We start from the raw sequence: 12,833 nt of genomic DNA on the forward strand, positions 1-12,833 counted from the left end.
TGGGCCCAAGCTGTGTGACAGGTGCTTCTGTAACAAATTCTCTTTGCCCTCGCTGGCAAAGTCCATCACTGGCTAAAAATTCACGGTCTCCCCCATTGGTCAGCTCCTCTCGGGTTGAATTGATAAGACAGTTTGACCACTGAAGAGCCACAGCATGTTTGAGCTGCGTGGGTTTTCAAGACACCTGATACGAGACCTCCTCATTGCGCGATGAAAAGGGACCTCCCCCTTGGTCCCACCACTGGTGGCAGAGCTGGGTTAGAACCGGTTGCCCGACTCATTTTAGTGCATCCTATTTCTTCCCACCGGGCATGCCCGTCTCTGGCCCCTGCCCTACCCACATCCCACCTGCTGCAGACTCAGCTCTCACCCTAGTTTTTACATCTAGCAGTCTTCCTGCTGTCCGTGCAGTCACCTCTCCTTGCTCGGCATCCTCTGTACCATTCCTTTTGTTCCCGATTGGTGAGGGGGCAGGGCACCAGGCTAGTTCTTGCCTGGGAGGTTACGGCCCCCAAGGGCAGGACCAAGAACAGTGCATAGAAGGGACAGGGCAGATGGTTTTCAGAAAAAACAAAACCCACTCCAAGAATGAAAGATTCCACTCACTCGTTAGGCGCTAACTATATGCCAAATTCCGACGCAGGGAAAGGCTGACACAGCACGGTCCTGCTTTCAGTGTGTCACTGTCCACGTGGGGAGACAAGCGCAGGGCAGTGAGGCGGGCAGGATGAGAGGAAGGCAGGGGACGCCTGGGAGCGGGGGGGAGCATTCACCAGGTGAAGGCAGGGCTGGGCGTCTCAGGCGAGGGAGGCCAGAGACGGGGGCAGTCCCGGGCTTGGGTGGGGGTCTGCACAAGTGGCCGGAAAGGACTGCCAGCAGTGGAATGGCTGTCCCAGGAGGTGGTGAGCTTGACGGGGACGGATGTCCAGGAATGTCAGAGGGCATCCCTCAGCTGGGTGAGGCTGGACCATCTGGCCAACGTACCATCCCAGTCTGAAAACACTCATTCTACAGTGAAGGGCGGAAGATGATGCTGCACAGGTAGGGCGGAGGGCCAAATCCTAGGGAAGGACGGCATCCGCGGCCCAGAGTCCTCGGGGACACCCAAGGACTCCCTCCACCCGCTACCAACTGCAGTCACTCTGCTCAGAAAGGTGGTAAAACTGTCCCTCACGTGGGACCTCCCGGGACAGGGACTGTGCACCTCGCCTGTATCCACAGGGCTGAGGGCCACATCCGGAGTGAGGGACCTCACCGTGGACCGAGGAGGTCGGCTGTCACCGGCGACTTGGCCACTAGGGGGTGCTCACCAGCAGTGCCAGGCACAGACCATCAATTCTGCGAATTTTATTCATGCTTTCAAAGCCACTGAGCTCATGTAACGACCATCCTGCGAGGTAAGCAGGATGAAGCTAACCTCCGTTACGTAAATTATGACACCGGATCAGAGAAATTAAGTGGCCTACATGCTTAGGTGGGAGGGCCACCAAATCTGAGCCAGGAAGGCCCTCCTGGGCCTTTCAGACAAAGAAACTGGGTGAGTGGGGGAAGGGTGACATGTCCCGAATGGCACAGTGTCAGGGCCAGGCTGGCACAGTGTCAGGGCCAGGCGGAGGGCACAGGGGTGGTCCCAGCTGGTGAGGGGCTGTGGCTGAATCCGGCTGTTAGTAAAGCCCTGTGCTGGTGCCCCAGATACTTTCTGGGATCTTTTGGGTCTGTGAAGTCAAAAGGCCAGGCCACCAGGGACTCACTGGAGGCCCCTGACGTGCAGGAACCCTGAGGGGTGTCTGTAACATCAGCCCTCTGCCCAGGCCTGTCTCCTCTCCATCTGTCCAGACGTTCCTCACCTCACGGCCCCTCAAATCCCATCCGGATGCTACCCATGGGTCATTCCACTCTCCAAACTGGCGCTACTCGTGGGCTCCACGGCACCTTCTGCCTTGAATCATTTCGCCCCTGACTTTGCTCCGTGTGCACGAGGTAGGAGCCGGTTCCCAGCACACATGGCCCGAGAACGCTTAGAGCCAGCTAAGAGTTGAAAATGCAAACCAGGTAGCATTCCTTCAGTTAAGCCCTCTTGTGCCTTCATTTCTTTGTACAAAATCCAACCCTCACGACCTGCGAGGACTTCCGTGAGCTGACTCCTGGCCTCCCTCCAAACACCGCCCAGTCTCTGGGCACTGCCCAACACACTCCCCCTGCCCTGCCCCTCCCCCAGGCGGCCCCAAGCCTGAGTCTCTCATGTCCTCCTGGTCTCTGCTCAAGCAGCATCTCTGCACTGGGCTTCCCCGGGTCCTTCAGGAGCACACTGGTCCCTTACAGCCTGCTTGAGCCTGTTCTCACCCATGGTTTCGTGACGTCATCTCCCCACGAGAGCATGAACGCCATGCAGGCCGGGGCCCTCTGCCACTTCACTGCATCCCCAGTGCCTCTAGCAGGGCCCCGTGCAGCGCAGGTGCTCAAGTGTGTACTCAGTGAGTCCATAGGATGTGGTGAAACATCAACTAGGCAGGGCCAGAGTGGACATTCACTAAATAGCACCATGACTGTACGGCACTGCCCTGCTTCTTGATCCAAGGGCTCTGCTTTATTTTAGGTGATTTGTAAGTGATCTGGGAGCAGACCCCCTGGGACATAGCAGACTGGAATATTCCTTTAACTAACCTGGGGCCCAGGGGTCTAGGGTCATCCCAGGTACCAAAATAAATTCCGGGATTTCACCTGAGACCTAAAGGAACTCGTCCATTTGAAAATAAACATGACTTTTCAGAAAGCCAAAGCTTTATTCAGTACAATGTTCTGGACTTTCCTTCCACAAGGAATCGGTTAGACGGACTCTGGAATTCACAGGGGCGAAGTGCAATCAGCCGGGTTGGTCTCTATACCACCGTCCACCTTGTTGAAAGTGGGCCCTTCCAAGACAGAGACTGAGACCCCTGGACCCCCAGGTGCACCAAAACCTCTCCCATGCTTTTCTCCTTTCTCCCCCACCCTTCCTTTCACTTCAGCTTTTAAAAGATACCAAAGGCGAAGGGACAAACAGTGAGGGAAATTCAACCCTTGGAACGTTGAGCCTTGAGTGACCCAGCCCAACACGGGCCCAAGCCCCTCTGAGCCCCAGCGACGGAGGTCAGCGGGACTCACTCTCGTTGCCCTGAAGCGCTGAGGGGACCACGCAGGGCCCCCGTCTCCACCTGTCAGCACAAGCTGGACACAAGGCATGGGACGTGTCTTTATTAAAGATGCAAGCAAGCACAGAAGTATCATGTGTGGAGCTCAGTAATATCCATACAGTACTAGAAATAGAAAAATAGAAAAGAAATTTCACAGAAAGCTGCCTCTCTCGCAGATACACAGAAAAGGTGCAGCTAAGCGCACCGCGAGACGCCGAGTACCACCTGCCCTACTGCAGCTGCTCTCCTTAGCCAGTAACAAAGCGCACGTCCACACTTTCCAAAGACACCATGCACAACAGACCCCTCGCGCGCGGTGGCGACCCCTCCGGCCACCACTCCGGGAACTTCCCAGCCAGACAGACAGCCGGGACGGCCCCGTCCCACCGCGGCGGCAGCGTGCGTACAAACTGGCCACTGGCCCTGCTCTCACTGGCTGCCCTTCCATCACTCCTCCGGGCTAACGTGGGCCAGTTAACGAAGCGAGTGGCGGGGCAGTAAAGACCGCACCTCCCCTCCCTCAGACACAGCACCGAAGGCGACATCGCCAGCCCCGTCTGGGTGAGACAGGGCGCTACGCTCGCACATTGGGTCTCTGGGGCGCAGAGTTGCAGGCCCAGATGGAATAAATGGTATGTAAAGACCCAGTAGTTCTAGAATTTACCATCAATCATCTGTTTGCCAACATAAGCAGGTTTCTGCTTTGGGGAACGAAAGTAAGACTGCGGAACGAAAAGTCAGGTTCCGAGTGGACTCAGTGTCTCTGTGGCAGGCTCTCCAGTCACCGCATCGCGCGCCCGTCCCGCTGGGTCCTCTGCATCAGCCTCGGAGCCACTGGCCGGGGGTCGCTGGCAGGAGGGCATCCTCTCTGAAAACGCCCCAGTGAACAGTTCCTGCTGTATCCCGGGGCGACTACTGAGAACTGAATACCACCAGCAGAAACAAGGTCCCCCCAACACCCGACTCACCCTCGGTCCTCACCAGCGTCTCACAACCAGACAAGAACCGAATGGCTGTGCCTTACGGAAGAAAACTACAAAAATAAAGAGTCAACCCTGAGATCTTCCTACCATTCGGGTGTGGCTCGCTCCTGAGTCCCTCGGAAATGAACTTTTATTTGGTTTACTGACATTTATTTAGATTTCCAGTGAAAAGCTCTATAAAATACAATAAATAATGTGGGCTGTAAAAGGTAGACATTCTAGCTGCGTATGTTACAGACAGGATACGTATGGTCCAGGTCATCAGAACCGCAATCTTTGTAATCAGACATGTAGACTTCAAATTCCAAAGGTGAGACAGCTGCTCTGGATCGGAAATAACCCCACTTCCTCCATTTCTCCGCCGTGTCTTACGCTGCTTCCAGAGTTTGTCCAGCGGGTAACAAATGAGTGCAAACGGGACTCTGAGCTATTAGTGTCTGGGTACTGTGAGCATGCAAGTTTGCTGTTGCTGTTATTATAAGTAAAAGTCGAACATGAGGTCACACTTTCCCATCTTCTGTTTATACACCAAATCAAACTTCTCGTTCATGGAGACAGTGAAGATGTCCTTCCACAGCCCGACTCTTCCTAGAACACAAACGAGCAGAATGTGCTGAATTCACTTGCTGTCAGGCCAGCTACCAAACCACAGGAAATGGATCTGGAAGGTTCCAGATCTATTCCCGGACCCCTCTGAACCTGGCCTATTGGGGCAGGATGGGCCATGTGGACTACAGACCAGCTGAACCCTCTTCCCTGAGTGTGGTCATCCCGACGCGCTTTCCGCCCAACACCACAAGTGTGCAGAGCTGCGGGCCTTGCCCATCCACCACTGAATCCCCAGCCAGGCACAAAGCGGGTGGGTCACAACACCCCAGAGGACAGACAGTGTCTGTGGGACAGATCTGCGGCTCCGGGCACCACGTGGATCTGGGTCCTCGTGACACCACTACTCACTCACGGCTCAACAGCTCCACCAAGGCAGGATTTGCTTCTGGAGAATTTTAAAAGGAAAAAAAAAATAATCCAAAAAGGTAGAACATTTTATGGTGAGCAGGAAGCCTCCTGACCAGGTCAAGGGTGAAGATTTCGAGAAGCCTGCTCGTGCATCGTCAGGGAGGAATTTAAAGGGAGAAAAAGTCGGAGCTCCCGACTCAACATCAAAAGGAGCCCCGGGCCCCCGGCCACTCCATCGCAGCCACAGCTCAGCGAGGCTTGGTCAGAAAATGAGACCTCCGGGCTTCCCTGGTGGCGCAGTGGTTGAGAGTCCGCCTGCCGACGCAGGGGACGCGGGTTCGTGCCCCGGTCCGGGAAGATCCCACATGCTGCAGAGCGGCTGGGCCCGTGAGCCATGGCCGCTGAGCCTGCGCGTCCGGAGCCTGTGCTCCGCAACGGGAGAGGTCACAGCAGTGAGAGGCCCACGTACCGCAAAATTAAAAAAAAAAAAAGGAAAATGAGCCCCCCTCCTGGCAGAGGTGAGGGAGCCTGGAGAGTGCAGACTGAGGCGCAGGCCTACCCATCCCTTTATGAAGGGAAGAGAGAGCTCAAAATGATGAAAACTGCTGAACCCACTTTCCTTAACTACAAAATCTTCAGTTGTTCTGGTCACATATGAATGGCGACTGTGAAGATGTCACAAGTGGGGGTCCCGCCCTCCCACCTACAGGAGCTGTGAACGCATCACCCGGAGAGCTGGGGCTGTGCTTTTATATAGCTGCCTCGGGGGACTGAAATGCCCATTTAGAATTCTATTCACCGTCAGCATCTCTGAGATCAGAGCTCTGACCGTCTCCAGCAAACATCCTTCGTTAGCTCTGTTATTAACAGTCGTCCTTGTCCTCACAGGACCTCACATATGAAACTGCAACCCTGCAAATGCTGTGCTAACAGATCCAAAGTGGCAAGGATTTTCTCTTCGGTGATGAAAAATTATATGTCAGTGTTGGAGAGGAAAAAACTGTGCTTGCTACCCTCTAATGATACCTAAGGGACAAAACTAGAAGCTTCTAGACCAGTCACACCATAAATATATTTTTCCATGATTATTTTTCTCAGCTGAGGCAGCTGAGAGCTCATCAAAGGAGTCACCCACCTGGTTTAGGATTTGGAATCAAGACAGTGCAATTTATGCTGTGATATGAATCAAATCTAAGCAATGCAGCTGGCTACTCAAGCCCCTGCATTCTCACCAACGCAAGGAGGTCTTCTGAGCAAAGAGGCAATATGCTAAAAGAAAACAAAATCAAAGAACTGAAATAAAGCAAAACCAAGGTAAACGATGATAAAGCAAACACGTCGGAAGGAGCATATGGGCACGCAGCATGTTCTCGACACTTCTCAACCACACAAATGAACCGAAAGGGGGATTCTGGAGAAGGTCACACCCAAGGATAACAAAACACAGTGAAAGCAAAATAAAAAAGAGCAAATAAATTTTAAATAATAAACATTTGTGACGATGCAGCCAGGAACGAAACGGCAGGGTGAGGCGGCTTGTTAGTGTCTTCTTGGAGAGCGGCCCACCTGCCTTTACAGGAAGGCGCTCGCCCCCTGACCTTCAGAACAGCCCCGGGAGCCAAGCGGGTTGGCAGCCCCGACCCGCCCTCCTCAGAGGAAGGACAAAAGGCCAGAGAAGCTCAAAGGCGTGGCCCGAGCTTGGCCAGGCCAGGCCGCAGCCCAGCTCTTCTCTCCGCTCCAGGCAGCTGCCTGCAGAGTCCGGCGTCGTTTCCGGGCCCTCCTCTCGGCACCGGCACCACCCGAGGGAGCTGGGAACCGGCCTCGGGTCCACAGCACCGAGTCAGGCGCGACTCTTGCTGAAGGGGTGCTCACAGGCCTGGGCCGGCACCCAGCGGTGCCGGGGAGTTTAATGGCCGAGCTCTCCACAGTCGAGCAGGCTCAAATACCACAAGCCCTGAGGGCACGGAGAGCAACCCAAGTGGGTCCGGGGAGGATTCCTGCCTGCAACACCTGCCTCACCTCGAACTGCTTCACGCGCAAGACACAGCTCTCGCACCAGGAGGGAGCGCCAGCCTCTGTTGACGCCGAGGCCTGCACCTCCAGCTCGCGCGCGCACGCGCGCTCTCTCTCTCTCTCTCTCTCTCTCTCACACACACACACACACCAAACACACACCACATACACACGCATGCGCACGCACGCACACCACACACCCCTCCCCCGACGGGGCTGCTCCTCCCAGGCTGCTAGTTCCCCGGGGGATGGAGGGAAACGGCCCTTCCGAACACGGACTCTGCACCCTCTTCCCTCGACTCCCACGGGCCAGCTGGAGCTCAAGGAGGCCACGTGCACGCACTGCGCTTCTAAACGTCACAGCCCCCAACCCATCCCCAGGGTCTGCCCTGTGGGGGCATCTGGGAAGGCGCCCGCCTGAAACACCTCTTGCCCACAGAGCCTGAGACATCCCGGCAGCCACACCCGCAAACTCCGGCACGGCGTGCGGGGTGACAAGGCCAACTCCAGCGGGGACCTCCAGGGAGCCTCAGCAACACTTCGTGGGTTACCTTCCGGCCCCTCGAAGAACACAGGGCTCCGGAGAAATGAGGCTCAGGGCAGCGGAACCCTGACATGGGGGGACTGTGGTCCAGAAAGCGCGAGGACACCGGCAGGAAGGGGAACGAGGCCCCCGGGGCCCCAGGCAGAGGCAGAGAGAAGGAGGGTGGGACAGGCGGGCGCGTACCCCGGCCCACAGGCAGGGCCTCGGCGTTGCAGCACTGGTCCACCAGCTGGTGGCAGTGCTCGATCAGGGACTCCAGCTGGGCCTTGTCACACGACACCCCCAGGAACCGGGCCAGCTGCTCCACCATCGTCACCAGGTCCTGGAAGACAAGAGCAGAGCGCGGGAGCCTGTCGGAGGTGGCGCCTTTACAGAACACGACTTCGGGGACTGTATCCACAGCCTTACTTAGGCCTCGAGACAAGCCTGAAACCGGCCTCGTCTGGAAATAAAATCCGGGTTAAGAAACTGCCCAAGGGCACTCAGCTCTCAAGTGGCAGACCTGGAATTCAAAGCCAGGTCCCAGGGAGGCAGACGTGAGGTCCTGACACAGCTGCGGTCATTCTAAGCAGCAGCAGGAAGGAAAAGCACTTCGGAGCTGCGCCAGGAGCAAGAGCAGCTCGCACTCTCCCGCCCGCCCCGCCCCGCCCCGCCCCGCCCCGCCCCGCCATCGGCTGGGATCTCGACTGGCACTCGGGAGAACTGGGAGACCCCGGGACCCCAGACAGGCCTCAGGGCCGGCCCACCCCACCGGACAGGCGGAGCTGGCTTGGTGTGAAGCAAGATTCAGCTCTACTTGACTCACTGACATAAAGCCACCTCTGGGCCCCATCGCCGCACCATTCCTGAGAGCGGAGCTTTACGGGCGCAGCCCAGCAGCCTCCGGAGGGGCCCCGCCCACCTGCTCGCTCTGGCCCACGTCCCTCTGGGCAGACACCCAGACCCGCACCCCGGCCTGCAGGGCCTGACAGCCGGGACCACGCTGGCTTCCATGCTGTTCCTTCAGCCTGTCAGGCAGGTTCTTTCTGGAACTTTAGTTTGCTGTGTCCTGTCTGGAATGTTCATCTCCAGGTGTCCACATGGGTCACTCCCTCACTTCTTTCAGGTCTCTGTCCCCATCAGTGCCGCTTTTCCTGACCTGCACCTAAACCTGCCACCGCCCCTCCCCAGCACTTCCCTTTTCTGCTTTATTTTTCAGCATTTTTCATCATCCAGTGCATTTCACTGTTTGTGTTTGGGGGGGGGGCGGGAGGAAGAGGCAGGGAGGCTGTGAAAACGCAGGCCACAGTGACACCGACCTGGACCAGGGAAACGGGGGCAGAACTAGGGAGAAACAGTCAGATAAGAGAGACGTTTTGAAGGTAGAGCCAACAGGATTTGGAAAATGAAGGCCAGGTGTGAGAGAGGGAGAAGTCAAGGATGAGTCCAGACTTCTGCGTGAGCAGCGAGGACGGAGCCGCTGCCCTGGATGCAGACGGGTGAAACTGCGGAGGACCCGAGGGGACACCTCCGGAGTTTGGTTTGGAGACGTTAAGTCTGCGATCTGCACCACACACCCTGGCAGAAAGGTGCAGTGGGTGGACGGAGATGAGCCTGGAGAGGGTCCAAATCGGACCTGGGGGCCCGAGGCCCGCCTGAGGCCCAGGGGAGGGAGTGTGGATGGCGGAGACCAGAGCTGAGGTCTGGGGGCAGAGGCAGGGCTGCTGCCATGGAGGAGTCAAGGGGAGCGTCCAGGGATGCGGGGACGCAGGACCAAGCGTGACCGACTGCCTGTTGCCTGCTGCTAGGAGGGCGGGACCGTGGGACCCAGACACATGGGGGTCGTGGTGACCTTGACAGAGTAGCCTGGGGACTACTGCCTGGAGGCAGTGTGGCTGCCTGGAGGGGCTCAGGAGCAGAGACAAGTCTGAGGTCCCTCGGCAAAGAGGAGCTGAGGAAAGGGAAGGACGTTGCGGGGAGGAGGGCTGGGCTGGGGGAGGTTCGCACTGTCGCCCTGAGAAAGGAGGGGCATCAGCACTTCTGCGCGGGCAGCGGCAGGGTTCAGACCCGGCAGGGGGCAGCAGGGTTCCGCACGATGGTGCTGACACCGAGGCGGGACGGGACGTGCCGGCCCCCCTTCCAGACCTCGCTTTCCCGAGGGCACAGGAGAGGTCCTGCCTCGCTGCCCCAGCACCACCGCCCAGCCTGGCACATGCACTCAACCACCACCTAGTGCCCGTCGCCCTCTGTGCCGGGCACTCAAGAACTCGTCACAGGAATGGATTCACAGGTACACCCGCCGGGGTTCTCAGCACTTTGAGAATTGCCACCCTAAGGCAAACAGGCTGGGACGAGAAATTCGGACTCTGCCATCTCAGCCCTTTGCCCCAAGCTGGTCACCTACGGAGAGGGTGCTGGGTGGCAGCAGGGTGAGTCCGGCTATCACTCCACTGCTGTTGAAGCAGAAAAACAATAAATGGGCCTCTCGAAAGCACCGCATGCCACCAGCCCAGAAGCTGTGCTCGGCCAGGGGCCAGGGCAGGGCACAGGCCTGGGGCCAGCACCGGCTAGAGGCGCAGCACTGCTCAGCGGGACCCTGGGCCCTCCTGGAACTCCTGAGTCCAGCTGTCACCCCTGATGCCCGGGGTCTTGGCGCTGCAGGCCCCGCCCACCCGCCCGCACTGGGGGCGGCGGCTGTGAGACTGAGGGCAGGGCCGGCAGCTGCCTCCCGTGGCGCTCACCCCCGTGGCACCACCGCTACGGCACTCACCCGGTGCATGTCTTCGTACTTGAGGAAAAGCACGTTCGAGTCCATACGGTGCTCCCAGAACTCCTGCACGTGCTCAAACCAGGAGCCGTAGCCCACTGTGGAGACAAGGGGACAGGTGACCAGTCACAGGGAGGGAGCGGGCATGTGTGAGGCGGCCTTGCTCCCCGCCTTCCCTGCCAGAAGGCTCCCCTCCTCTGCCCAGTAGCTATGTTTCAGGAAGCCCTGGGCTCCTCCAGCAGCCCCCCAGATGAGCCACGTGCCCTGGCCTCCTGCCCAAGCTCGGCCCCTGCCTCCCGGATGCCTAGAAGCCCCGACCCTTCCGTGGAAGTCTCTGTTCTCCGGGGGTACTGACGGTACCCGGCACCCACGAGTTCCTCTAACAAGGGGTGACCAGGAAGAGAATGACGCCCAGAGGAAGTGGGACACAGGACCCGTGAGTTTTGCTGTCGGGGCTAGGATGGGGTGCGGGAGGCTCCAGACAGAGCTGCGAATGGGGCTCGCCAGGCAAACGCGTCACAGCCAGAATCCTGGAACCAGGCAGAACCAGGAAGGCGCGGGGATGAAGGCGGGCAGCGGGCCCCGTCCTGGCACATGAGGTTGGGCCGGACGGGACGACAGGTCACACCCACACCCCAGCCCTCGCATTTCCCACGCTCCTTAGGGCCTTGGTGTGGGGTTGAGGTCACACAGGCAGAGACAGATCAGTGTGGCCCAGCTGCTTCACAACATTTTTCATAAAAACGATTGATTCTCACTGCCGATTCACACTGGTGTGCCCGTCGCTGTGAGGACATCTCCCGAGGGGGCTTCCACATTAATCAGAGGAAGGTCTCGGCTGAAGAACATGGGGGCCCCTGGGCCTGCTGGGCATCGGGAAGCAGGTCCGGCTACATAAAAGGGGCCAGTCAGGGGTGGTGGCCCTGCTGCCTGTGTCCTCACTCGCCCGAGCGCCCGTCCAGCTCGCAAGCACTGGGCCCTGCAGTGGAGCTCCCGGCCTGGCGGCAAAGCCCCAAGGAGACTGGCACGGCGACATGGAGTGACCGGCACTGGGAGGGAGGCCCCGCGGACACGGGCAGGCCTCGAAGGATCCGTGAGGGCTGGGCAGGCAGCGGAGGGGAAGAGGCAGCAGGGCAAACGGCGCACAGAGGCAAGGCCTGCAAATGGGCCTTAAAGACATAAGAAGTGGCCGCGGGGGCCCGCGGAGCGGGTCAGAAGCAGCTGGCAAGGTCAGAGGGCGGAGGGCAAAGGACAAGGGCTCGGGACAGAAGCAGCCGGCCCCTCATCTCCTCGCTGGCCGTGAGACCCGGCGGGCCCTGAGCCTTTCTGCCGCCCCCCCAGGGCTGCCGCGGCGCGGAGAGCCCTGCGTACGGGAGGGCCTGCAGGGGCAGCGCCTGTGCGTCCTCCTCTCTGGTGGAAGGTTCCACGGGGTGGGACGGGCAAGGCGCCAGCGAGGGTCCTACTTGTAGCGCTGAGGCCCCTGGGTGGCAGGGCCGCTCCCGCCCCCGCACAGGCACACCTCAAGGTGCTGACAACCTCTCACACCTACACGCGTGACCAAGGCTGGGAAAACAGGGGTGACCCAACGCCTGGGTCCCAGGCAGCGCGACCCGACAACGTCAGCCTGCCATCCCGCCAGCAGGTGGCAGCACAGCAGCAGCCTGGGCCCCGCAGCCCCACGAGAGGTCCTGAGGGATGGAGGCGCAGGTCAGGGGTCGCTGAGGGGCGGGCCCTGGGGACCAGATCAGAGCAGAAGGCCCTCTTCGGGCCAACTAGGCGCCCCTCCAATACTTCACGTGGAACGAAGCGGGGGAGCTCTGGAAGGGGAGGGGTAAGGGGACGGAAATGAACCAAGACAGGGCAGGCTTCAGCCAAAGGCCTTGCTGGGCGAATCCTGGCCCTCTCTGGGCCCCGGTGCTCCCACGGCAGAGTTCTAGCTGCGGGGCCCTGGACTCCAGGCCTGGCACATCCCCGCTCCGTGCACGCACAGGGCAGGACATAACAGCCAGGCCGGCCTTCCCGCTTTACAGGACAAGGGCGAGTCCAGAGAAGGAAGGGACCTGCGCAGCTCACGGACAGGCTGATGACCTTGGGGCCCCGAGCGGAGTCTCCCAAGTCTGGGCCCACAGCTGGCACGCAGACCAGGTGAGCCGCGCCCCGGGGCCGAGCAGTCCATTGGGCGTGGACACGGAGGTAAGAAAACGCCACTCCTTCCCAGAGAACACTCACAGATAGACGGCCAGGGCTGCTGGGGACGGGGACGGGGGAGGCTGGACGGGCGGTGACTCGGGGACCGCGAGGACGTGAGGACAGGGTCGCTCGCACGGGGACAGGGGTGACAGGACAGTGGTCACACACAGGGACTCCTCCACCCTGCTCCTGTCCCCCAGGCACATGGCTCCAGGGCCCCCCAGCCC

At 59.3% G+C, this 12,833-nt stretch overlaps 1 protein-coding gene across 1 annotated transcript in view; it reads right to left on the reverse strand.

The window, feature by feature from the left end:
* Positions 1–2,775: 2,775 nt before the first annotated feature.
* The window catches only part of SULT4A1 (sulfotransferase family 4A member 1), a 32,577-nt gene continuing 22,519 nt past the window's right edge, over positions 2,776–12,833 (reverse strand). Inside the window, exons 5-7 of the mRNA XM_060023993.1 lie at positions 10,420–10,514; positions 7,854–7,992; positions 2,776–4,744 (exon numbers count right to left, since the gene is read on the reverse strand). Of these exons, the coding sequence (XP_059879976.1) occupies positions 4,632–4,744; positions 7,854–7,992; positions 10,420–10,514 (347 nt within the window). The 3' untranslated portion in view covers positions 2,776–4,631. The remainder of the gene's footprint in view (positions 4,745–7,853; positions 7,993–10,419; positions 10,515–12,833) is intronic.

Source organism: Delphinus delphis, chromosome 11, assembly GCF_949987515.2.
Source record: "Delphinus delphis chromosome 11, mDelDel1.2, whole genome shotgun sequence".
Classification (NCBI taxonomy): domain Eukaryota; kingdom Metazoa; phylum Chordata; class Mammalia; order Artiodactyla; family Delphinidae; genus Delphinus; species Delphinus delphis.